Source organism: Anoplophora glabripennis, unplaced genomic scaffold, assembly GCF_000390285.2.
Source record: "Anoplophora glabripennis isolate ALB-LARVAE unplaced genomic scaffold, Agla_2.0 scaffold920, whole genome shotgun sequence".
Classification (NCBI taxonomy): domain Eukaryota; kingdom Metazoa; phylum Arthropoda; class Insecta; order Coleoptera; family Cerambycidae; genus Anoplophora; species Anoplophora glabripennis.
This window is the reverse complement of record NW_019417209.1, coordinates 13,252-39,388: the sequence shown is the minus strand read 5'-3', so window position 1 is coordinate 39,388 and position 26,137 is coordinate 13,252. Positions and strand designations below refer to the sequence as shown.

General features: G+C 36.2%; 1 protein-coding gene across 1 annotated transcript; it reads left to right on the top strand.

The window, feature by feature from the left end:
• Window positions 1-2,893: 2,893 nt before the first annotated feature.
• Window positions 2,894-21,427, top strand: LOC111692206 (carbonic anhydrase 6-like). The gene is made up of 3 exons (XM_023456044.1): window positions 2,894-2,988; window positions 12,134-12,361; window positions 21,245-21,427. Exons 1-3 carry the CDS (start codon window positions 2,902-2,904, stop codon window positions 21,425-21,427), a joined length of 498 nt encoding a protein of 165 aa, XP_023311812.1. The 5' UTR covers window positions 2,894-2,901.
• The last annotated feature ends 4,710 nt before the right edge of the window (window positions 21,428-26,137 follow it).

The window sequence follows — 26,137 nt, the reverse complement described above, 5'->3', positions numbered from 1 at the left end:
AAAGTTCAAAGTAAAAACTCCCAGATTGTAAAAGATAGTGAAATAAACAAATTATTTGTAGTTAAAAATAAAGTTTTTTTTAAAAAGTTAAAAGTGATCCAAGTGACCTAACATAGATATAGGTGTGTACATACATGTACGTAAGTATGTGTATATAAACAAAAAAAAAACATTCGATTACTAGGTATGGCACTATAATCAAACATGATACATCAGAGTGACATGTTATTATAGAAAACTTAATTGAGCAACTCCTCTGTCTCTATAAGTATATAAAAAAAAAAGACCGATCAAGTTTTGTTTTTTATACATACTGTTTCATTTATGACATTGTATGAAAAGATAGTAATTGAGGAGATGACAAAATTAAGTGATAATAAGGGAACTTTCAATGAAGTATTAGGAAGCAATTACATAACGAAACCTTAAATGAAGTATTAGGTTAGAAGAAGAGTAGCCTGATAGTATGAATAAAAATGTTAATATTAACCAGAGTTACAACATAAGAAGCGTACGAAATTTATAAAAGTTAAAAAATATACACTGTAAGGAACATTTAACCTATTTTCACTCAATTTCACTCAATAATGTATCAATTTCTGTCCATTCGATTGAGTGAAATTTTCCTCTATTAGTATGAGTAGATACAACTAAAATTTTATGAGTGAAACTATCGGTTCAAATATTATCAAAAATGTGTAGAGTTGTCAAGGTGCCCAGTATTGACTGAAAATGTGCTCAATGATTTCACTCAATGGATTTCACTCAGACTGATTTATTTACAGTGTATATCCAGGTATATGCCTGTACAAATAAATATATAATTCACCAAGTATGGAATTTTGTTGATTGTGGCCAAACAAGTCAAGAGTTTGCATCTGTTAAGATGAACTACATGCCATTTGAAGGTATAATACACAAATTATATTAGTACAAGTAATATCGAAATAGTCCTATCTAAAAACTACATCAAAGACAGACAAAATCAAAAGGATGTTTAGGAAGTTTAAAATATAAGTCCAGACATATTAAACCAATTAGTAAAATGAATATAGCAAAAACTGGCAACTGCATCTTACTTTGAAGAGGTATTCAATTAGTGGCCATATACCAATGCCATTCAGAGACAAAGTTGTAAAAAACGGCTTCCATTAAGCATGTTTATTCAACATACTGTAACTTTATAGTTATGTTCTTTGGGCTATGAATCAAAGAAAAATTTGGCTTTCACAAATAAAAGCAACAATTTATATCACACTTATATAACAGGTATACATCAAATATCACGAAATAGATAACTACATTTGTATGTGTCTTATAGCTATTATGTCAGTGGACTGTACATTGACTTGAATTTGAATAAAGTCCAAAGTAAAAATTTCGGTCATGCTAATAGTTACTGATGTTTCTGAAACAAAATATCAAGACGAAATTCAAAACGTTTCAAATGCTACAGTTCTTTTATTTCTCAATGATACTTTATCTAAATTAGCTTGAAAATGTAAACCTATTGCTTCCCTTTTTCTGTAATAATATTTATATAGAAAGGGGTTAAATGTTGCACCCTCTTTATGACATGAGTACCTGAGCATGCGCAGTCACCATCTTTAAGAAAAAAGCGGTGCTGCAATCTGCTTCCCTCAGGTCTTGTGACGCATTGTGCATGCTGTTAGTAGCAAAGTTTAGTAGTGCTAGGGTTAGTACAGACTAATGGCTATAATCTTTCTGATGTCCTGAGATGATGATAAAATTCTATCCCCAGGAATTTGTGATTTATCACCATTAAGCATTCATAGTATCAAAGAATGTATATATATATAATCCTCGTGTCTATACTTTACGCCAGTCCTCAGTCAAAACCTAAAAAGCTACAAGTAGGTACCTCCACATTACCAAATTGGTAAAGGAGCGACGATTTCTAATGTCCCATTGTAACGTACTTTACTCGGTTGCCAAATTTTTGTAACACCCTTTATATACTTTACTTTATTTTGGTTTTGATTTTTCGGTGGTGACGGTTCGGTTCAGACGTTACTTATGGCCGCCCCCGGTATACTACCAACTCTAAACGGAATCTTAATTCACAATTGCGAATTCTAATTTNCCCCCGGGGGTATACACAGACGAGCCGGCGAAGAAAGAAGAGCGCCAGAAGAAAGGGCCCTAGCCGGCGGGGCCCAGCCAGGACAGGAGGAGGCCCCACGAACCGATCCAATCCGGCCGCGTTGGCGGTCCGGAATGACGGGGAAAGGGCCTACCTCTACGAGGCGTCCGGGCCTACAGCGATGAAGTGGGTAAAGAGCGATAATCCCGCTCGACCCCGCTCCATCCGAGGTCATTTTTCCTGCCAAGGATATTGGCGCGCGTTACGTTCATTTGATATCGTAGCCTCTTGGTCTACAACAGATCGTTGGTTTTATTGATACAATCCCCCCTTGACTAGGCAGGAGTCGTGGTGGGATGATGCGCGCGGCCCTCGACAAAGTGGGGCAAACGGACGGTTCGACTCGACTCGCGGTTAATTGCTCTCACCCAATTAAACTAATTAAATAAATAACTGGCCCACGGCCTTGCATAAAACTGGAAATTAATACCGGTTCATTACACCGTTTCCGAGATTCCTGTAGTGAGAAGCGAATTTGTAACAGCCGGTATATAATATATACTCATCAATGGTGCGGGCAGGGGCGGAAGATATGGGGTCATACCCAAACTCTCAAGTCATCTGACTAACAAAAAAATGAATTGAAAATTGAGTCTACAGTGACCACCCGCCCCCCTCAAAACTTTTTTCTGCTTATTCTGTTACCACTCATTCATTTCAAAATATTTTGACTAGAAAAACATATACTCATACAAAAATAATTTTAAACAAATTTCAGTTTTCCCATGGAACTACATATGGTATTTTATAGCGAAAAATATAACAATTTTAATGATGCCGCAAATCAAGCTGATGGTTTAACTGTGTTATCATTTTTATACCAGGTAAGTACATTGTACATATTTTAGAAATTGCAGGTTATTATTTTTGGTTCGATACGTCTAATTAGAGTGCACGATTCTAACCACATGGAGTGGTATTGTTAATTTCTAACTCAACTCTGGCACTAGAAGTGTCGCTGATTTAATTTAAAAGATAATGATACTATTAACGATGAGACGACCGCAATAACAACAACAATGGTAATCACGATACTAACAATAGCTTAATACCTTTTAAAGATAAGTAAAAGTACAAAAACTAATATTATATGAAAACGAGCGAGTGACAGGTCCTTTTTTTTTTATTGATAATGACAAAGAATTATAAGTTTAAATTATTTCATAAAACAAAGGACTATTTTTAAACTTTATGTTAAGTCATCAATTCAATAAGTTATTTTTAAAATAAATGTTATTTTGCGTAAGAGTAAACATGCCTTATTTTGCAAGATACAAAAAAAGGCATTCTTGATAAAAGTTTCTGCTTGAAAAGTGAATAATATTTAATTAAATTTTTGATAACGTGACTCTTATTCATTTTTCAAGCAAAAACTTTTATCAAGAATGCCGTTTTTCGTATCTTGCAAAATAAGGTACCTACCATGTTCACTCTTATACAAAATAACGTTTTTATGTTTTTAACACGCCCTGTACAACAAAATTGAAGTTCGTCATGGTGATTCGTATTTTCTAAACAAGCAAAAACTTTTATCAACAATGCCTTTTTTCGTATTTTTCACTTTTTGTCATTTTTGTCCTCTTGTAAATTCAATCCGCGGATATACTGTATACAGGGTGATTCTAAATATGTAGCCAACCTTATAGACCAGAAACTAGAGTTCAAAATAGACTGTTTGAACTAATTTATCTGTATACCAAAATGCACCCCTAACGAGGTACAGCCTCTTAAAGTTGAAACAAAAAAAAAGTAAAAATACAAATTTTTCCTAAATACTTGAAGATATTGTTTTCAAATTTAGCCAATATGACCAATACAAATAGCCATGTTTCAACGCGAATGTGAATAAAATTCATTGACAGCATGGGGGTAATGTAGGGGTAGTCGCTCTTTGTTTCACCCAGTATTTTTTATACTCCCTATTTTGATGGTGCAGCATGCATCATTGGACAGATAATTTAATCATAAAAGTTTTTTTTCTCTTGAAATTTTTTGATGGTAGTAATATCAAACGAGATAATTTGATTGTATTAACTATTTTAATGTAAAAAACGAACTGCAAATAAGGTAAGTACTATTAAATGCATAATTCTTATTATTAGTAATTAATTAAATTTATAATATTAAATGACAATTTCAATAAAATTTATTATTAAAAAAATACTAATTACTTAAATATTATTCTCAAAATGCTTGCCTTCTGCCTGAAGGCAAGTCTTGGTCTAAAATTGTACTTCCCTCGAATCAAAATTTCAATGTTATTGCGAAGTTCATTTACTGCATTTCGTACATGAACCTCTAGATTTTCCAAATTATGTACTGGTGTAGAATAAACTAGGCCTTTAAGGTGAGTCCAAAGATAAAAAGCACACGGATTATGATCAGGAGAACGCGGTGGCTCAGCTATTGGTGCATTTTGGCCACGACCTATCCACCTTCAGGGAAAGTGTTGGTGTAACCACTAGCGTACAGTCAAAGAGTACTGTGCTATATACAGCATTTAGGCTCCATTGGGCTCCTTGTACTTCCTCCCATTAAGAGATCTATCCACCTGAGCCGTTAACCAACCTACTACAGAGAAAAAGGTGACGTTGCTCAGGGGGATCTCTAATATAGGCCATAGAAAGCCAACGCTCTCCCAACATGAATTCTCTTGTTGACGAGACGGCAGTGCATTCGCATAACACATGTAGTCTCGTCTTCCTGTTCACAGCCCCTACAAAGAGGTGTTTCACACTTCCTCATGTTGTAAAGATGCTTCCTTAGCCAACAGTGTCCAATTTGAATACCTGTCACCAGGCGAAGATTTGACCTAGACATGGATATTTTTAGGCTGTATCCTTGTATTCTAAGAACTCCTTAGCAAAATGACAGCTATTTGTTTCATCCCACCATTCCGTAAATTCTTTGTGGCTGTTTTCCTTGATAATTTCAGCGAGTGCTGACAGCGAAAGCACACTGGAGGGGCCGGGTCCAAAAATATTGAGGCCCGATGCACTTCTGGCTAGCTGTCAGCTTCTTTATTGCCATTGCACCGCTCGTATCCCTTAACCCAGCATACAGATATGCTGTTGGAAGCTGAGGCCACGACCAGTGCTTGGTGGCATTCCCATACTGACATAGTCATTATCTTATGATTACATAAAATCAGTAGTGCTTGTCTATTATCTGTGTAGATTCTAATGGTTTTACCCGCAGTGTGTGTCTATTAATGACGATTTCTTTAGCGGCTACAGTTATACCTGCTAATTCCGTTTGTACCACGGTAGCATGCTTTTCCATTGCTCACTGATATCGGATATCCAAGGATCTAGAATATATGCTTTTATGCTTTAATTGGCCCCAGTTTTCTCTTCCTCTTGAAGAGAACCGTCTCCGCCTTCCTGGGGTTGACTGACGGAGCATGGCCCTCATGTACACCACTTTTCAATAGTTCTTAGGGCTATTTGCATTCTTTGGCAAATAATCTCTTCGAATTTTCCACTAAACAGCATAGTGAGGTCACCTGCTTAAACGATGGTATAGATGCCGATTTCCGAGTTGAGGTGGCATAGGAGAATGTCTTGAACTATAAGTTCCACAGTAATGGTGATAAAACACCTCGCTGCGGACAGCCCCTTGCAACAATTCCTCTCGCGGAGGCATCTACCACACTGATTGATATAGCTCTTTTAGTGAGCATATTTGATATCCATCTACAGATAATAGGAGCTAAGTTAATTTTTGGGAAGGTCGTTTTGTCAAACGCCCCTTCTATGTCAATGAATACCCCCAGGGTGAACTCTTTATTGTCCAAGGATTTCTCCATTCTGACTACCACCTGGTGGAGGATAGTGTCGGTAGATCGCCCTGAAGTGTACGCATGTTGGTTAGGATGTGGCTGTCTATCCATTAGCACACTATCCCTTATATATCGCTCACACAGCTTTTCCATCGTTTTCGGCAGAAACGAGGTCAGGCTGATAAGTCGCCTTTGGGGAGATATAATCCAGCCTGCCTGTTTTGGGACTTCCCTCTAGATTTTTGGAATGTAAAGGTGTGCAAAGCACAGCCTAAATATTCGTTCCAGATGCAACATTGAAATATCCATGCCCATTGTAAGAGTCAATGCCTGGTGATTTAAAGGGTGAGAAGGTTATTTTGTTCTACAGTCTGGTTGGCGAACTGTCAATCCATGACTGCAGGTAGGTTTTCAGTTTCGTCTGGCCATTCTTCCCGTTCCAGTAGTGTGGATCTCGGAAAATGGTTCCGCATCAGCAGTTCCAGATTTTCATTTAGATTGGTGGTTCTTTCGCCATCCTCAGTAGATATATGAGGCGGGTTCTGGACCAGGAAGTGACGTGGCAAGGTCACCTGGGGTCAAGGTCNACTTCCATGCCGCCATGACACTTCTTGTATGACGATACTTCCATGCCGCCATGACACTTCTTGCATGCCAACACCCACTCATCTCTTGCACAACGACAATACCCACAAGAAGCCGCTGAAGGAGCGATATACACTGACTATGTGGCGACCTTGACCCCAGGTGACCTTGACCCTAGTTGACCTTGACCTCAGGTGACCTTGACCCCAGGTGACCCCAGGTGACCTTGACATGACCTTGAGGTAATCTTGACCCCAGGTGACCTTAACATTACCTTGGGGTGACCTTGACCCCAGGTGACCTTGCCACGTCACTTCCTGGTCCAGAACCCGCCTCATATATCTACTCCTCTCTGGTTAGTAGGTCTAAATCATGATCTTTCTCTTTTGCAAGGATCTTACATAGTCTAGCGGCCTGCGAGCAGTCTTCAATATCCTCACACTAGACTCTCCATGACCAATTTTTTGAAAAGTCTCAGGTGGGTTTTGTATATTTCCCAATCTGTCTTGTCATTTTTGCTTTGTTAAATGATATCCTGGCCTTCTTCTTCAGTTCGCTCAGCTCCCGGCTCCCCCAACTCGTGGTTGCTCCAGTTTGCTGAGCTGATATGAGGGGGCTCTTTTTATGGCACATTGTACAGTATTCACGAATACCTCAATCTCTTCATTACTTCTGGGCTCCTAATCTTGTACCGCCAGGTCCTCCCGAAGGTGGCATAGATATTTATCTTTGTCAGTTCCTTGTGGGCCCCGGAACGATTTTTGAGGAGTTTTAGTAAGATTAATGTCAAAATTTATCCAGCGATGATCTGACATTGAGGCAGTATCTGCGACATGCCAGTTTTGGATTACGTTAGATATACGCGCCGCGCCGTAGTCAACGTCACATCTATTAATGTTTGACTTCTCGAGTTAACAAATGTCGGTACACAGGCTCTATTCTACAAAGGTTACTAGCGTTAATATAGTCATATAAGGACTTACTTCTTGTGTTGTTGTCATCACTGCCCCAGGAGACGTGGTGTGAATTGGTGTCACAGGCCATGATAAGTTCCCATTTCTGGGTGCGACAGTGTGCACACTTCCTCCAACTCCCTCGTTGGTGGTGGGGTGACTGAATCCTGAGAGAAATAAACTGATGCAATGACAGCAGGAGTTTGTTTGTCCTTGACTACACATTCCACTTCCACGGCAGTGAGATCAGATGTTGAAAGGTGTTGTAGTGGTTGGGTTTTGATGTGACGTGATGTGATGAGAGGTGACAGGCCGTCCTCGGCCTGTCTGTGTTGGATGTGCTGAAAATACGCCCAGTTAATTCATTTAAACCTGACATCCTGGATTTAACTACCCAGGGTTTCTTGTATTAGTGCCAATGTATCCACATCAAGGCGTCGGTGGCGACATAAACAGCCGTTGCCACCCTGCTATATTGCAGGTTACACTGTACCACATTTACCTGTATAAAACCAAACATGTAAAGCTGCATGGTGTTGTCTTCTTATCCCTCAGCCTCCTAAGAGGAGGGGAGGATTTCCCTTTCTCCCCGCGCCAGCTGGGACACCATTGTGCATGAACCACATATTTTACCTTGCCTTCATCAAAAAGTCGTTTAAATTGTTTTCTAAAAAATTGAGATAATTTTCTCCTTCTAGGCGACGCAGCATAATGTGGGATCCTACTAGGTAATGTCCTATAATACCTATCCATACATTCAGACTGAGTGTGTGCTGGTGGTATAACTCGCACGTATTGTGAGGATTGTCCTCACTCCAGGTATGCATATTATGGGTATTAAAATCCTATGCCTTGTAAAAGTTGCTTCGTCAGTGAATAATACAAAAATAGAGAAATTACGATTTCTGTTTAACATTTGCAACATTCTTTTGCAAAAAGTAACTCTTCTAGGAAAGTCTTCAGGCAGCAACTCTTCTACTTTTTGAATATGGTACGGCTTTAACTGTTACTCTAGTAATACTCGGCATTCTACAGATTGTGATACATTGCCTTGTAGGCGTCGAGAAATTTATCCCGTGGAAACTGTAGAATTTTTCTCGACAATATTTAAAATCATTTCTTCAGTACATATCGAGCTTGACCAGCATCATTATGTCTGGATTTAAATAAACCCTGTGGCACAAGACGATTTGAAAATTTGTCCATCTAACCGCAGCTCTCGAATTACCGTGACATTCGGCTAAAGTAACCAACAAATTAGTCTGTTCACCAAAAGTAAAGTTCACCATTAATCCGATCCAATTATCGCGTTTACCTAATATTAGTCCTATCAAAAAATTTCAAGAGAAAAAAACCTTTTGAAATTAAATTATCTGTCCAATAATGCTGCACAAGTCATCAAAATATGGAGTATAAAAAAATACAGGGTGAAACAAAGAGCAACTCTAACTTACTTCGGTGGTTTTCGGATTGGACTAGTCTTGGCGACGGCTGGAGTTAAACTGAATTTTCAAATTCCGTTTGTTTCCTAAGTTCCTCGTCTCGGATTTGCGGCTGCGCAATTCTTCTAAAAGGGACTTGTAAAATTCTTACTTTCCTGCGACGGTGATGTATTTGCTGACTGGAGCTGTTGTCGGCTCGACCGATCACTGTAACGGCTGGAGACAGACTGATTTGTGCGAAGCGGGCTAGCAGGCCATCGACTCCGAGCTACGCGGTGTGTCATGTTGATTCAGACGGCGTGAAAAATGCAAAATGTCGGTGCAGTAATATTTATTACAAATAAATTCAAAAGAGCACAAATGCAGGATGTCGAAAAATCACTTTGTTACAAGCTAACGGTACCTGAATTATTTCTACAAAAAACTGCTAGTGGAGTATATTTTTCTTGGGAAAATGGGGCGACACCTCCAGTAGCATACCACTGGTTAAAGCCACGAGATTAATATTACCTTCAATAAAAGGACTAATTAAGTAAATACGCTGTAGTAAATTTCATTCAATTCCATCAGCGCATCATGAAGATATGGCCACAAAAGTGGCCATTTTGTCAAAAAATTGAATTCCCAAAAACGTGTTCAAAATCATTTATGGAACCTTTCTGACCTTTTTCAGAATTACGGGAAAATTCGGAAACGCCATTTTTGTGAATGTCCAAAAATGTGTCCAAAAATTCTGGAAAAATGTTTGCAGATTCCTCGAATGTGTACAAATAATTTTTGTGAGATGAGATTTTTTTACAATACTTTCCCAGTTTTCAGTAGAACGATTTCTGATATGTGAAAATTTTTGGATGATTGTGGCCATTTTTAGCGGCAACGGAAAATTTCTCTCCGAAATTTAAATGGACAGTCTTGTAGGGCTTTCCAAGATGAGCATTCCCCCATAAAAAAGTCCGGCAAAATCTCAATCTCGTGTTCCGTAGGGTCATTTTTGTGTGAAAAATCTAGTTTTTTCCGTGCAAAAAAAAATTTTGGAGTCAAATTCCGCGAAAATGAAGACCCAAAGTGAAAATTGAGAAAGAGAGATCGATGGAGAATTTTATGACGAACATTTAAAAAAAAAATCACCTCAAACGGGCCAACCTTAAGGGGTGTACAGTAATTTGGGTGGCACAGTAGCGCTTCGCGCCACTGTGCGACGTCTGAATACTTCTAACTTTGAATTCAACTTCAACTTGAAATTTAATAAATTTAGAAAATGTCGAAAGAAGTTTATTGAAGGTAATATATCGGAAAAACAAACTGCAATTCACCAAACATTCAGTATAACTTACATTTAATTGCTTTGATAACAGTTGCTTTATTTATTTTTAAAATATTTCTTAAATATGCAAATCTACAAAAAAAACCGCTAATGGTAAGTATTCCAGATTCCACAGAGCAAATTTAAATTAACCTGCCCTGTAATCCATTTAGGCCATGAAGAAGTTATTACGTATAGATCATATTGTCGTGGATTTACATAGGTCGTTAGTTTATTTGGCAACTTAGCCCCACGTTGGGCGCCATGTCGCGGATTTATGTAGGTCGGTTGTCTATCTTCTGTCATAGCCCCACGATAGGCGCCATGTCTTCAATTTTGCTCGATATGATTAACTCTCAGTGGAGTTGACCTACTCTCATCTCCCTTCAGCATATTGAGAGGACTGTAAGCCCTTATAATGGAGCCGGAAGGAGTGTACCTGTCTGGGTCCATTTTCACCTACGCTGCTGGGACGTTAGTCGCCTGCTCGCCGATGGAAAAGTTTCCAGGTGTCTCATACGTTTCCCTTTTAACGTTAGCTCCTGGGGCCGTTAAGGAAAGACGCGGAGATTTCTGGTCTTCCTACATTGTGAGTTCTACTTGCTTTGAATTGATGATCCACGCTCCAATTTGTTTCTCGTTTACCCTAAGACGCACTGTAGGCTCTGGCACCTAGTTTTTTTAAAAGTTTGTATTACTTGAAATGTTTTGTACAACAGGTTTTGTTATTGATCACTGGCGAGTCTGTTACCCTAGTGTCTAAAAATCTTTGCACTGTAGAAGCATTGTAATGTACGACCTCCGTAGAGCTACAGATACGTTAAGCTTTTAAAAGCTTGATAATATTTTAGCATAAAAGCTGTGTATGAAAGTACTGCGCTCGGTTTGTGTAATTTTTAGGAGAATTATAACTCGAAATGCGGTTTAAAAATTCACGAACTTTATTAATTCTTTTTAAAATAGTAATATGTGGGCAATGCAGTGGTTGCGATACGAATTCAATGTTGATGCTCTTGGCTCTCGTCGGTGACCTCGACGAAAGAGCAGCAGACTTTGTCGTTGTCGTCCGAGGGTATCTTTTCTTCGGTGAAAAATTTTGAAACATCGATGATTTTTTAGATATATTCGCGTTTGGAGGAATGCAGCGCTCGGTCGCGCACTTATCTACAGCTCATGGATGTTTTTGTGACGATGAAGACAACCTGTCAAGCCCACCTCGACGATCAGATAGTGTTTGCTGGAAGCTCTCGATTTGGTAGAACTTTATCGATCAGGGTGCTTTCATTAGTTGATGAATTCTGAACAGTTTTTTAATATTTTAGTTGTGGAAGACAGTTCACTTAAAATCTCGCTACATAGAAAAAATCAAATGTAAATCTGTCTTATGGAAAAAGTTACACATACAGGTTTTTAAAAACTCTTGCACCTTTCAAGTTATTTATAAAATGTAAATATCTTCCGAACAGTTAGGTTTAATTCCATTTAAAATCAAAGAGTTCTATTTCCGATAGAACTTAGAGTAGGACATTGTCATCGATAAAACATGACGTCAGATATAGACCCGGTACTTTGAGTGTCGATTAAGGCTTGATTAACTAATCAGGCGATTAGACTGTAATTATACTTTATAAAATAAATAGTAAATTATGTACAGTCTAATCGCCTGATCAGTTAATCAAGCTTTAACCGAGACTCAAAATACCGAGCCATAAAGGACCAAAATCAGCGCTAAATTAGTTTCAGAGTTACGTGTACTACTGTCGACGTGTATGTTTAAATTTCAATAATATACACATACGACAATGTCCAAAATCAAATTTAATTAGATAAATATTGTTATAGCTAAATATGCCATTGCGACTTAACAAGTCTCGACGCACAATAATACATATTTTCTTCTTTCAGGCAACCAATGAAGAAAATGGAAACTACAAACAATTTGAAAATAATTTACCCAAGGTACACAATCTGTCATCGTATACCGCAATAAAAAATTTTGTGTCTTTAACTGAATTTACTATAAATAACAAAAATGTGTATTTTACTTACAAAGGATCTTTAACAACTCCTCCATGCTCCGAGGTGGTAACATGGATAGAATTTAAAAACACCATTCCTTTGTCTCATGAGCAGGTAAAATAAAATTATATAATTTATGAACTTCAAATATATGAAACATTACACGTATTCTACAAACATAAAAATACAATTTTTTCAAAAATGTTGATTATCATACTGAAGTCACAAATAGATATCTTTGAAAAACATCTGTCCAAAATAAAAGAGAACAATAACAGAAATAAAATAATTTTATTTTACGATTTTAGAGTAACTGTAATGTTTTTATTTTATTTTCAAATAAATAAATAAGTAATATTTTGTTATATGCTCCATAAGAACTAGCCATGCAGGATGTTTAGTTGCTGATAGACCAAATGTCACTAATAGACTTACGGCAAACATTAAGAAGGATACCTAGTTCGAATAAAATTTTGTTGAAAAATGCTTCGTTCTCGAGATAAAAAATAAATGTCGCGCCAATGTGTAAAAGACTTCTACAGCGTGTCCCACTAGTGCGGGAAAGTCCAATATCATTTTAACGTAGATATTGGACTTTCCCTCACTAGTGGGACACGCTGTATATACAGACTGTTACAAAATCGCTTCTCACTACAGGGATCTGGAAAACGGTAAGAGATACGAAGTAACTTAAATGGGGGCAAAGTTGCATAATCGGTGGACCAACATTATGCCTCTAAAAAATCAATTAACATGATTAGTTTTCGAAATATTTGAAAAAAACGAAATTTTGGAAATCTGTTTTTGTCTTATTTCCGCCTTGTTTGAGGTGATATTGAAAGAAGAATACTTCCTCGTGACAACTTTTTGCCCTCTATCGAATGGCATTTCATTTTTTTAAATACGACCCTGAAATTTTTATTACATTTTTTGCAAGCTTTCATAATCCCCAATACTGTACTGCCTCGGCCCGAACCAGATTCAGACGTTTTGGCGCGAAAAATTCATCTTCAATGTTTTCGTTCCTTATTAAAAATTTTTATTTAGATTTCTGTTTATTAAATTATCGTACACTCTACGTGTCGTTTGACCTTGTGAAATCCACCTAGTTATTTAAACTACCCTGATTATGCAATTTTTGCCCCCATTTAAGCTAGTTCGTATCTATTACCGCTTCCGAGATCCCTGAAGTGAGAAGCGAATTTGTAACACTCTGTATAATCCACTAAACAACATTTAGTATCTGCCTTAATGTGTATGATTGTATAATGTAAAAAAAAAGTTTTATAAGGATACAATTTATCAAAATGATAAGAGTTTGATTATCATAGAAGACTCCAAAATGCTGTAAAAAATTAAAATTCACTTTTCTATGGAACAGCATTTTAGCGATTTGTCATATACCCTCAAGCAAGTGTACAACAGAAGTCACAGATTCCTGGACTCAAAATATGCTGATTTAAACTAATTCATCTTCAAACGAAATCACTTCGTTTGGCCACTAAACACATATTTTCAAAAAAATGTTATTTTTTAAATAACTCAAATACGTGTGATTTTGAATATTACTGTTTTCTACATATCTTACCACCCATCTACAATACTGGGAAATATTTTAATAATTACAACAAAATAGCTGCCGTTTTCTTGTATACAAAAATGTTCTCTTCATAAAAAGGTAAAGTCGTTCCATGGCATGCCTTATTTCTTAAAGTGTTTATTGTATTTACAATTATATTCTGTATAGTCGCTCTTTATTCTTTACTGGATAAGAATACATTTTTTATTTCAAAGCGCCTCTCAAAAAATAATTGCGGATTGTCTAAGCCTGGATCCACATGCATCACGGATCCGTTATAACTACGTGACCATCAACATCCAATTCATTTTGAAGGAGTGTCAAGTCTCTTTACTGATGCACAATTGAATGTTGATGGTCACATGGTGGCAACGGATTCGTGATCATGCATGCATGTAGGTCCAGGCTAACAATCGCAATGGTAACTTTTTGGGAACATCTTGCCCTCTTCCGATGCACCGACCAGGATACCGCACATGTAAAAATTGACGAACAGTTAATGTGAAATGAGGAGGCGTACCGTAATGTATAAACCACATTTCGCAGCAAGTAACAACGGTAGATCTAATGTGGTAAGATTTGATTTAAAAAATTAAGATAATTTTCTGTATAGTAGCTGTTTAGTAATATATCAGAACCTATAATATACCAATGACTCCAGCCAAAATTAATTTTGAATCCATGTTGATAAGTGGTTACTTTAACATCCTAAAGACTTTCATCGGTGAAGATATGCTCATCGTGAAGATTAGTTTTGCCAGATCTTGTAAAGGTAGTCCCATTAGTATTTTTTTTTAGTGAAATTTATATTGCGGATTTGTTTATTTCGTATAAACCGACAGAAATTTAGCAGCATTTTTGGGATTATGGTTAGAAGATCAGAACTTACCAATCATTCAAAGCAGCAAAGAGTTTAGCTATGAAAACAGCTGATTTGTTTTAAATATAATATATGATATTGAAGCAAAAGAATTCAATAACAAAATGGAAGAAAATCAATTGAAACGGTAATACACACACATAACGGATGTTACTAAAAAATGCGCAAATGTCAATTTAGTGTCATTAGTCACAATGATTCGTTTACAATGAACAATGACCAACCGTTGCATCTAAGCTCGAGATAATGGATCACCGTATGGTTGACAAATGTTGTTTTTTAACATAATCTTTAAGATATTTTGGTAATTTTTAATTTTGCCAGAATTTAGTTACTTGAGTTGTAATCATTTATAAAGGTTCTGTAATTGCTAGCAACCATTCCTCTACAATAACACATAATAATATTCTCTTACTCTTCTTGATCTTAGTTTTGATTGAAGTTTAAAAGTTGCTTTGTAAATTCTGATTTGATATTATTTCATTTTTTGAGACCGTTTTTTTCCTATTTAACTGTTTTAATACCATTTCCTTAATTACCGAAATATTTTTTAAAATATACAGGGTGATTCAGTCATAATATGATTAATGTTAACCATGTATTCGGAAGGCCCAACAAAGACAAAATCGAAAAAAAATTTTCGACCTTTTAAAAAATAAGCAAATTACGCCTTAACTTCCGTTAACTCGGCGCTCCACTTAATAGGAAATGCGCCGCGCCCTGCCGGTCGGCGTAGTATACAGCGATCGAACATTGTCGAAAATAAGATCTTATTTTTCTACAAAACAAGTGGACCTTAATGATATAGACGAAAAGGTGACTGAACTTCGCAAAGCTTTTCAAAGTAACGGAGTTTCTCAATCTTTAAAAATACATGTGATCCTCGATCATTTAAAACAGGGCCTTATACATTTGAATTGCGATGGTTTAGGATTGTGGTCTGAATAGGCTGGAGAATCGGTCCATAGAGAAATTCTCAAATATTGGGAAAGATTAAAAATAAACGCGATTGATAACGAAACGTATTCGAGCCAATTAAAGAAAGCGGTAGTCACATTTTCTTCTCAATACATATAAAATAAAAAAAAATAACTTATTCTTCTTTCAGCTAGTGGATTAGGTCTACAGGAGGAACCACTTTAAAAAAAAACGCGCCGTGATATCTATCTCATTGACGGTGTGGAAATGGTATCTGATCTCCAAGAGAGTAGTTGAACAAAAAATGTATATATGTACATATAATATATATAAGTTATAAATACTGCACACAAATAACAAATATTTTTATGTATCAATGACTTTTTATTTAAATTATGCTAAATAAAATTTTACAGCATGGTTGAAAAATGAAAAATATCGATATATTCAAAACAGGATCAGCTAGGATTTTAAACCAAGCATTTTTTTAATGTATAATCAATATCAAATACGATGGCGTTGGCCGATTTTATCGTCATTTTCAAGCAACCTATCGTTGCTTCAAGCCTGGTGTGAAGTAGGTACTTTGAAAAATAACAAGACACACAATAAGGTATACGTACTACAAACTGAATAATTACTTGAACATAATACTACAAACTCATATTCAATTATAAAACGGGATGAAAACGTTAACAATATTGAAAATACTGAGTTGTATAACCTAACATTCCAAAACAGTTATTATCCTTATACGTTTGTTTTGTTAACAAATAAATAATACTTGTTAATATTTAAGATGTAAAAATTATCTCATTCATTAATGTGTTTAGCTAAAAAGCTGTCTTTATTCGATGTAGCTTCCTACGGATTAAAAAGGCATTAAAAACTGGGTTAATGACCCATATTACGGTAGGTCGAGAACCTTTGTAGATCAGCGGTCAGAAACGATACGAAAAGGGATTTAAACAATGATTTAAATATTTTTTTTTCATTTCAATTCATTTCATTTTTCAATATACAGGCTGTTACAAATTCGCTTCTCACTACAGGGATCTCGGAAACGGTAAGAGGTACGAAGTAGCTTAAATGAGGGCAAAGTTGCGTAATCAGGGGACCAACATTATGCCTTTAAAAAATCAAGGCTAACATGATTAGTTTTCGAAATATTTGAAAAAACAGAAATTTTGGAAATTCGTTTGTTTCATTTCAGCCTTGTTTGAGGTGATATTGAAAAAAGAGTAACACTTTCTCATGCCCACTTTTTGTTCTCTATCGAATAGCATAATAAATTCTTATATGTAACGTTTCGTCTCTCCAGGACCATCAACTTCATTTTTTTTTAACACGACTCTGTAAATTTTATTACATTTTTTGCTAGTCTTCATGACCCCCGATACTGTACCGCCTCAGCCCGAACCAGATTCAGACGTTTTGTCTCGAAAAATTTATCTTCAGTGTTTCGTTCCAAAATCTAATTTTTTTATTTAGATTTCTTTGTTTATTGAATACACTGTAAGTGTCGTTAGACCCTGTGAAATCCATCTAGGTATTTAAAATATTACCACCACGTATTAAAATAAAACATTATTAGAGTTTTATTCCCGTGTCCATAGTTATTTCTAGACTTAAAATTCAAACAAATTCCGATCTATTTTTTCCAGGATATTCATACAAATACATCTGACATTCTCTTTCACAGTTGCTGTTACAGATATAATAAATTCCGATATTATTACGCTGATGTTCATTTTCAACCTTTGCCAAAACGAACATGTTTTTGAACATTTTCTGAAATTAAAAAAAAAAATAATATTCAGTTGGCGTATTGCTTGTTCATATGCATTTTTAAGAATTAATTTGTCATAATAAAATTAAAACAACTTATTGAGTTATGTACGACCAAGTGATGATAATAGTTAAAAATAATAAATGTTTTATTGTAATGCGTGGTGATAATAGTTTATATAACTAGATGAATTTTACAGGATCTAACGACATTAACAGTGTACGATAATTCAATAAACAAAGAAATCTAAATAAAAAATTTAGATAAATTTGGAACGAATACACTGTAGATAAATTTTTGGAGACAAAACGTCTGAATCTGATTCGGGCTGAGGCAGTACAGTATTAGGAGTCATGAGGGCTTGCAGAAAATCTAATTAAATTTTTAGGGTCGTATTTGAAAAAATGAAGTTGATGATGGTCCTGGAAAGATGAAACGTTACATACAAAAATTGATTATACCATTCGATAGAGGGCGAAAAGTGGCCATGAGAAAGTGTTTTTCTTTTTTCAATATCACCTCAAACAAGGCGGAAATGAAACAAAAACGGATTTCCAAAATTTCGGCTTTTTTCAAATATTTCGAAAACTAATCATGTTAGCCTTGATTTTTTACAGGCATAATGTTGGTCCCCTGATTACGCAACTTTGCCCCGATTTAAGCTACTTCGTACCTCTTACCGTTTTCGAGATTCCTGTAGTGAGAAGCGAATTTGTAACAGCCTGTATGTTTTGAAATTTTTTTATTCGTGTAATAGGGAAGGAGGGTTAAGTTGAATTTGACCTATTAATTTCAGAGATACAGATTGTTAATAAAAAAAAACCTAAATACTTTTACAAATTTATTTGCAAACTTTTTTTCTCTCCATCAGCTGCGATAAAACTGTTGATCCGTTTTTAAAACTACTTTAAATGTTTAATGTACTTAGTCACATTTTTATGGATCACAGCTAAAATTAGTTGTTCAGTGTCAGCCCTTATGTTATGTGATATTTCCTTTTACTGTTCGTAATAAATTGAAATAATAAATAATAGTATCAGAACGAGTATTGAGTGAATTCACACTTCGTTAACATTATGGTTTATTCGATTCTAGAAAGGGTGGAAATAATTGCAATCTTTTATGGAAATAATCAGTGTGCTAATAGTACAGCAGAAATTTTAAATCAGCAATACTTGGATAAATATGTTCACAGAAAGTGCATTTTGGAGTTACTGGCCAAGTTTGAGGAGACTGGATCTGTAGGTAATAAAAAGCGACACCCCGAAAGAAATGAAGCAATAGATATCGCGATTCTTGAACATGTTGCTACATATTCCAGAACGAGTACGAGGCAACTGGCAGCTGAATCCGGTTTTGGGCAAAACAAAATTCGAAAAATTTAGAAACATCGTAAATTTCAACAATACAAAATTCACCTCGCACAGGAACTTCATGAAAATGATATGACCGCCGACTACAATTTTGTGAAACGAGCTATTAACAATCTTAATTTTATTTTTGATATCTATTTCTCGGATAAATGTTATTTTTCTTTTAATGACCGTTAATCATCATAATTGTCGTTATTAGTTCGATTCTAACTCAATGATATTTTATGAGAGTCATACACTACATCAGGAAAAATTAAATGTATGGGCTGGAATTTTTGGTAACCGTATTGTTGGTCCTTTTTTCTTACTAGGTAATCTCACCGGGGAGATGTATCTGGATTTGTTGGAGAACAACATTGATCCAGCGTTGGACAAACATTATTGAGAATAATGAGAATTATCTCGAAGACCAGTTGATATTCCAACAGGGTGGAGCTCTCTCACATTACGGTCTGCCTGTTCGGGTATCTTGATCATTGGTTTGCGAATCAGTGGATTGGGAGAAGAGGCGTCATCATTCTGCACGATCGCCGAATTTGTCTCCTTCGGACTTTCTCTTGTACCCCACTTAAAGTTCAAAATTGATTTCACTCCACCTACCTCCCTTCAAGATCTACGCCAACGCATTGTCGGCGAATGCCGCCAAATTACTCCAGAAATCTTACAAAATGTGCGTAACGCTTTTTACAAAACTTATTACTATATCGAGGCTGGAGGTCATCAAGTTGAACACTTAATAATTGACTGACATGTGGTCACTTGCAAATAAATTTGTAAAAAGTAATTTTTTTATTAACAACCTCAACTGATGTGGTGTTATTTGTCGACATGCTTGTCTAATTATATTACATGAATCTTAATTAAAAAAAAAATTAACATGTTTTCTAGGATTTTATGTGATCGAATAATCGGGCCCTTCTTTTTTTATGTTAATCTAAAGGCAGAGATTTTTATGAATGTTTTAAATAATTATTTCTGAGATTCAGTACATGCATTTCCTCTTCATGTAAAACAGAACCTCGCACCTATTCATAATGCGGTAATAGTACGTCATTGGTTGAATGAGTATTTCCCGAGAAAGTGGATAGGTCGCAACAGTCCGTTAATTGAGTGGCCGTCAAGAGCTCCAGACTTGACGCCTCTTGATTTATTTTTATGGGTAACTGTCAAAAAGATAATGTATAAAACAAGGCCCCAGAGCAGAGAAAATGTATACAATAGACAGGCATGTCGACAAATAACACCACATCAGTTGAGCAGAGTTACTAGAAATAAGAGGAGACGAATTGAACAGTGCATACCAAATGACGGTGAACTAATAGAAAACAGTAATATTCAAATATTATTTCGTTGTGAAACTCATTTCTAGTATAATAAAAAATATATATAATTTGGCTGTCCTATTGTGAGCACCCTGTATGAGTGAAATTAATGAAACTGCATGGATATACCTTGGGTTAATAAAATTATGAAAAAATACCTTGAAAATATTTTCCACTGTTAATACAGGACACTGCAAAACGTGTAATTTTTCGAAGTTTGCACCTATTTTGTGAACACCCTGTAAAAGCTATAATAATGAAATTTTGTATTTAGCGTTTTGAGGTGTGATCAAATCGAAAATGCTATCCATTTCTTTCTTAAAAAACTGCCTAATATGTGTTTTAATTTTTGAGGGTCTTTTCTTAATGATAGTAGGCCGTAGAAAACATCACATGTCAAAAAATATAATATCAAAAAGTAGGGCTTTTTGAGTACTACCACATAAAAAAAAGAATTTTGGAAATCGGCCAACGCCGTCCTAAATATGGAGGTGTCCCGACTTTAAGTGAAACACACTGTATATTGTTTTTACAACATTCTGAAATACAGTCTGTTGATTATAAAAGCCATATGCAATTTTTTTTCCAACGCGTTCTATTTTATATGAACTAGAAAGTGAGCACCGTAAACTAAAGTCAAAGGCTGAAAGTTTTCTTATTTTTTCTCAAAAATTTCGTTATGCAAAGGTGTATGCCTTTTTTTCATTTCATATGGATGGAAAGAAAATAAAAAATCAATCAAAACGTGCAAAAAATTTATACAATCCCATTAAAAAATATATCGATGATGTCACCACTCATCTACAATGTGACATAAAAAAAAAATTTGTGCGTCAGTATAAAGAAATTAACCCATTTAAAAATATACATATATATTTTACAGGATATGTCCATGGGTAACCGAGTTACAGCTCAGGGCGTTTATAATCATGCATCATGCATGTATGCATGTATAATATTAATTTTCTTTATGAAATGTTTTTTTTATTGCGCGTTCTGTTAAAACAATTTTTTAACCATTTATTATTGTTTTCAATCGTGAAGTTTTAAATAAAAACGAAATGTCGACTAAATTGTAAAAATCCGATTTGTGATTATTGTGAATCTAAATATACCTAAAATCTTTTTATTTTCAGATACAAGCATTCAGATTGTTAGCTGGACAAGGTGGTCAACTTACACATAATTTTCGACCAGTTCAACTCCTATATGATAGAGTTATTTATATGAATTCCCCTTCACACATTTTTAGAATAGACAACACATTTATGATTATAAATGCATTGGTATCCTTAATATATTGTAATATAACAAAATAAAAGATTTATTTTACAATCTTTATTTATGCTTATTCAATGGCATTTAACTGCATTTTATAAGTTTATCATATATTTTTTAATCTATTTACTTGTTGCTTACTATTTTTAATGAAACATTAAATAAAATGTTGGTTGGAAAACGTTTTATAGGTTTTCTACAGAATATTCACATAACATTGTACCTCTTTGTCTTTTTTGCCTTTCTATATAAAAAAAAATAAAGAAAACAGTTTTTGGAAATTTTCTTGCAATTTCAAGAAAATATATAAAAACAATTAAATATTACGTTTAGAAATTTTAAACTTAATCTATTTTTAATACCCTATATATTTTTCTCTTCTTGAAATCCTCTCTTTTTTCCTATTAGAGTAATAGATAATAGACTTTTTAGTGTGACGTCACATATTTAGGCAACCCGCAACAAACTGTCATAGTTGAAATTGTACAGGCCGAATCTGACCCTTGTAGGTATACTATTTACATGTTACTATAAAAATGAATAACTTCAAATGAATTTATTTTTACAAGGATTTAGAAGTATTTAAGAACAACCAACACGTGTTTCGTAAAATAGATACACTAATGTACTTAAAACTTACAAAAAACGATATAAAAGTATATTCCTAAATTTAAATAAAGTAAAAATTTAACATTAGCCATGCCATAATGTCCTAATGCTCATGCTCGGAAAGAATAACCTCATAAGAAGTAGGTAATAGCTTTGTTCCAAGTGCATTAGAATTAGTTTCCAACAGTCCGACGAAATCGCATTTGATTCAAAACAATAAATTTTGAACCTTAATTATGTAAGCATTATATCGATATGCGCATGCGTCTGACTGTTAGAAACTGTTTTGTATTCTACTATTGTTGTCATGTTATCACTGTCATTATAAGCGTATTTTCTTTTGTTTTGTTTAATCTTGGCATTTTCTAATTCTACTAAGTATTTTTATTGTTTTTGTTGATGTTGTACTGTGTCAGTGTATTTATCGAGTGCTTTTTGTGGTTTATTATAGACGTACTCTTAACCACAACCAAACCATTCTTGAATGATATCCTGTCGCGAGGCTACTTCGCTTACATAAAATTATCTTTAATGCGCATGCTCAGTAATATAATTTTAATTTCTTAATTACTATAAAAGTCAGTATTGTTTTATAAATTTAAATAATATATAAACTGTAAAATTCTATTAGTTTGTCACTTGTGGTCTGAAACTTCTTAAATATTTCTAATATTGCCAAAATATCGCGATATTTAAGGTCATCACAAAGAAGCCACTTTTTTGGCACTTATGTCCAAAGTACATAAGGTACTAGTAAAAATATTGAGAAATTCTTCAAACAATGTGCACTATGGGGTTGCCTATTATTTGGCGTATGTGACGTCACTACTAAAAAATACTATTGTCATATATTTGTTTACAACAGTTTTTATAATTTAGTTTATTTACTGACTTCACAATAGATATGTATGTTCAATTTTGTCATGTAACCCATACGTATTGTACTCTTTTGCTGCTAAATTTCCCAAATATGTAGTGTCCTTTTTGCATTCGTCTGCGCAGAAGGGAACGGAAGTAGGGGCAGAAATATGTGTTTGGGTGTGTTGTCTTGTATTTGTTAATTAGATTGTCAAGTTTTTTGTGTAATTGAATTGTTTTTGTCCGATTGTTTTAATATTATTTGCCGCAATTTGTTTTATCAGGATCTGAATTTGTAAGCTTTGTCTGTCGTTTTGTTCGGCTAGTTTGCGTATTTGCCTTCTCAGTGCTTTGTTAAGGTGTTGTTGTAATTTGTCGTATGGGTCGGCTTGTGTCCTGGTGTTTCAGGTGGAATTTTGTCAGTGGAAACCAATTAGGATAAGATCCGGATTGTACAAGCAAGGTGGTTTTTACAGATGAACATTGTTTTACTGGCGACTGCATACTAAATTTTCACAACATCCACATTGTCTGTGTGTGTGTGTGTGCGCGCGTGCGTGTGCATGCGTGTGTGCGTGCTCTTTTATGATTATTTATTAGTGATTAAGAAAATAAGTACATAAGGAAAAAAAAGAAAGAAAATTTTGAAATTAATTTTGATTTGATGATTATTTTTGATTAATTTATTTCCATGTATTTATTTGACTAAAAATTTGTTTTTACTACGAATTTACCGTTGTGAGAAAGAGGCGAACTGTACAAATACATCCAGTACTTGCACTGCATGAATTATTGCATTCGTCGACTTCTAATGGCTCGTCGGCCTTCCCAACCCTCCTCGCTGAGAATTTCGTCCTGGAATATTGACGGGTTCCGGTCCAAAAAAAATGGAACTCATGGACACCTTGAACCGTCTAAACATAGACGTTATGGCTGTCCAGGAGACCTACCTCAGCTAGGCATCCCGTACCTCCATCCCTGACTATGACATATACAGACATGACGGAAACCGTAACGGGGGTGGTCTTGGACTCATGGTAAAGAAGTGCATCGACCATTATCCGCTGCAGCGTCTCCAAACTCAAAATACCGAGGCCGTGGCGATAGCGGTGAGATCGCTACGGTATGGAGTCGTCGCGGTAGTGTCTTGTTACAACCCACCCAGACTACCACTACTTGACAATGACTTAGACATAATCCTTTCCTGACCCCAGACAATTGCCATCGGAGACTTCAACGTGAAGTCCCCCATATGGCACAGCGGGACGCCCCGACATCATCGGCATTGCCCTTCTAAAAACTAATCCGTTAAATGCCCAAATATCCACCCAATACGAAGGGTCTTCCGCCCACAATCCAATAACTCTGGATCTGGGGCGAATACAGAGATATGAAGGTACCTTCACGAGGAGGTTCACTGACTGGGAACGCTTCCCAGTCATCGAAACCACTCATGACCTGGAGGCGACAATCCTCTCCCTCGAGACTGACATTAAAAACGCCCTGACACAGACTACGACTGAGATTATTGTCCCCCGACTGACGAACTCCCAGAGCACCCTCCCCGATGACATGAAAAACTTAATACGTGACAGACGACGTGCGAAACGGCTTACCACCTGCACCCGCCTCCCTCGACATAGACATGAGTTAAACATACTTAACAGTGGGGGAAAGCAGCTCTAGGTGAACTGGCCCAGGACAACCGGGCAAGGCACCTGGAGTCGCTGGATCCACAAGACAACAGCCTCTGGAAAACGCAGAGGGCCCTGCAACAAACCGCTCGCCATAAAATTCCTCCAATCCACGGTAGTGTGGGGGTGGTTTACACGAACCAGGAAAAGGCCGATGCTTTCGCCGACAGCGACATAATCCCCCCTCACATCCCCTGACGAACTAAAACTGACAATATGCAGATTTAAAAACAGAAAAGCCCCACACCCGACAATATACATAACACGACACTTAAACGACTACTAAACATAACAAACGCGACACTCAGACTAAGACACTTCCCTAGCCGCTGGAAAACAGCAAACATAATCCTTATCCCAAAACCCAACAAAGATCACACCTTCCCATCCAACTACCGGCCCATTAGCCTGCCCCCGGCTTTGAGCAAAGTGGTAGGAAAAATCATCCTAACCCGTCTAAGAACCCACTCCCAAGAACTGCAAGTCATTCCAGACGAGCAGTTCGACTTCCGTCCCAATCACTCCACCGAACTCCAAATCCTTCGCCTTACCGAGCACATCACGGCGGCCTTCAACAGGGGACAGTACACTGGTGCTGTCTTTCTGGACGTCGCAAAGGCCTTCGATACGGTTTGGCATGATGGCCTACTGATGAAAATGCTCACCAACCAATATCCCATATCCTTTACCAAATAACTTATAAAATCCTACCTACATCACCGAAAATTCCGCATCCAAATCCAAGACTCCCTTTCCACCCCCCGTCCCATGGAGGCTGGTGTCCCTCAGGGCACCGTCTTGTCCCCACACCTATACATCATTTACAACTCCGACATCCCACATCCCCCCAACACCAACATATACTTATACGCCGACGACCTGACAATCACTTCCCAATCCGTAGACCCTAGATGTTCCGCCTCCCTCCTCCAAAACTCCCAACTTGACCAACTTGAAACCTGGTGCAACAGGTGGAAAGTCAAAATTAATCCCAACAAAAGTTAAGCTATCTTTTTTACCAAACGAAAAATCCCACAAAACCTCGACAGACTGACACTATCCCAGGAACCCATCTCATGGAATCGACAAACACGATACCTGGGCGTGACGATGGACCAGCGTCTCATTTGAAAACCGCACATCGTGGAGACTGTCAGAGCCACCATACTCTTGGTGAATGTTTTTTTTTAGAGAAAAATCTGGGCAGGCAGAAAAAAGAGGTCAGTGTCAAATAAATAAGATTTTCGTTTGAATTTTAATTTTGAAAAGATTCTAATACATCTAAAGAATAAAGATTTATTCAAGATCTTGCGACTTTATTTGGAAAAAACCGAACCGTATGCTTAGGGTAAAACGGGTAGTTTTATCACGAAGCAATTGACATTTTTGGTGACCGTGACAGGACAGGGAGTTTTAAGTGAAAACAAGTCGTTTTTGTGTATGTACTGGGTGTAGTAGAAGCGTATAGACGATCACTGGACAAACTTTTATCGCTTTTAAACGTTTTGGTAATCGTGTGGTTTGACAAAGTTTGCAGTGAAAAATGGAGCAAAAGAAGAAACATCGGAAAGTGCTTCGCACTACTTTTAC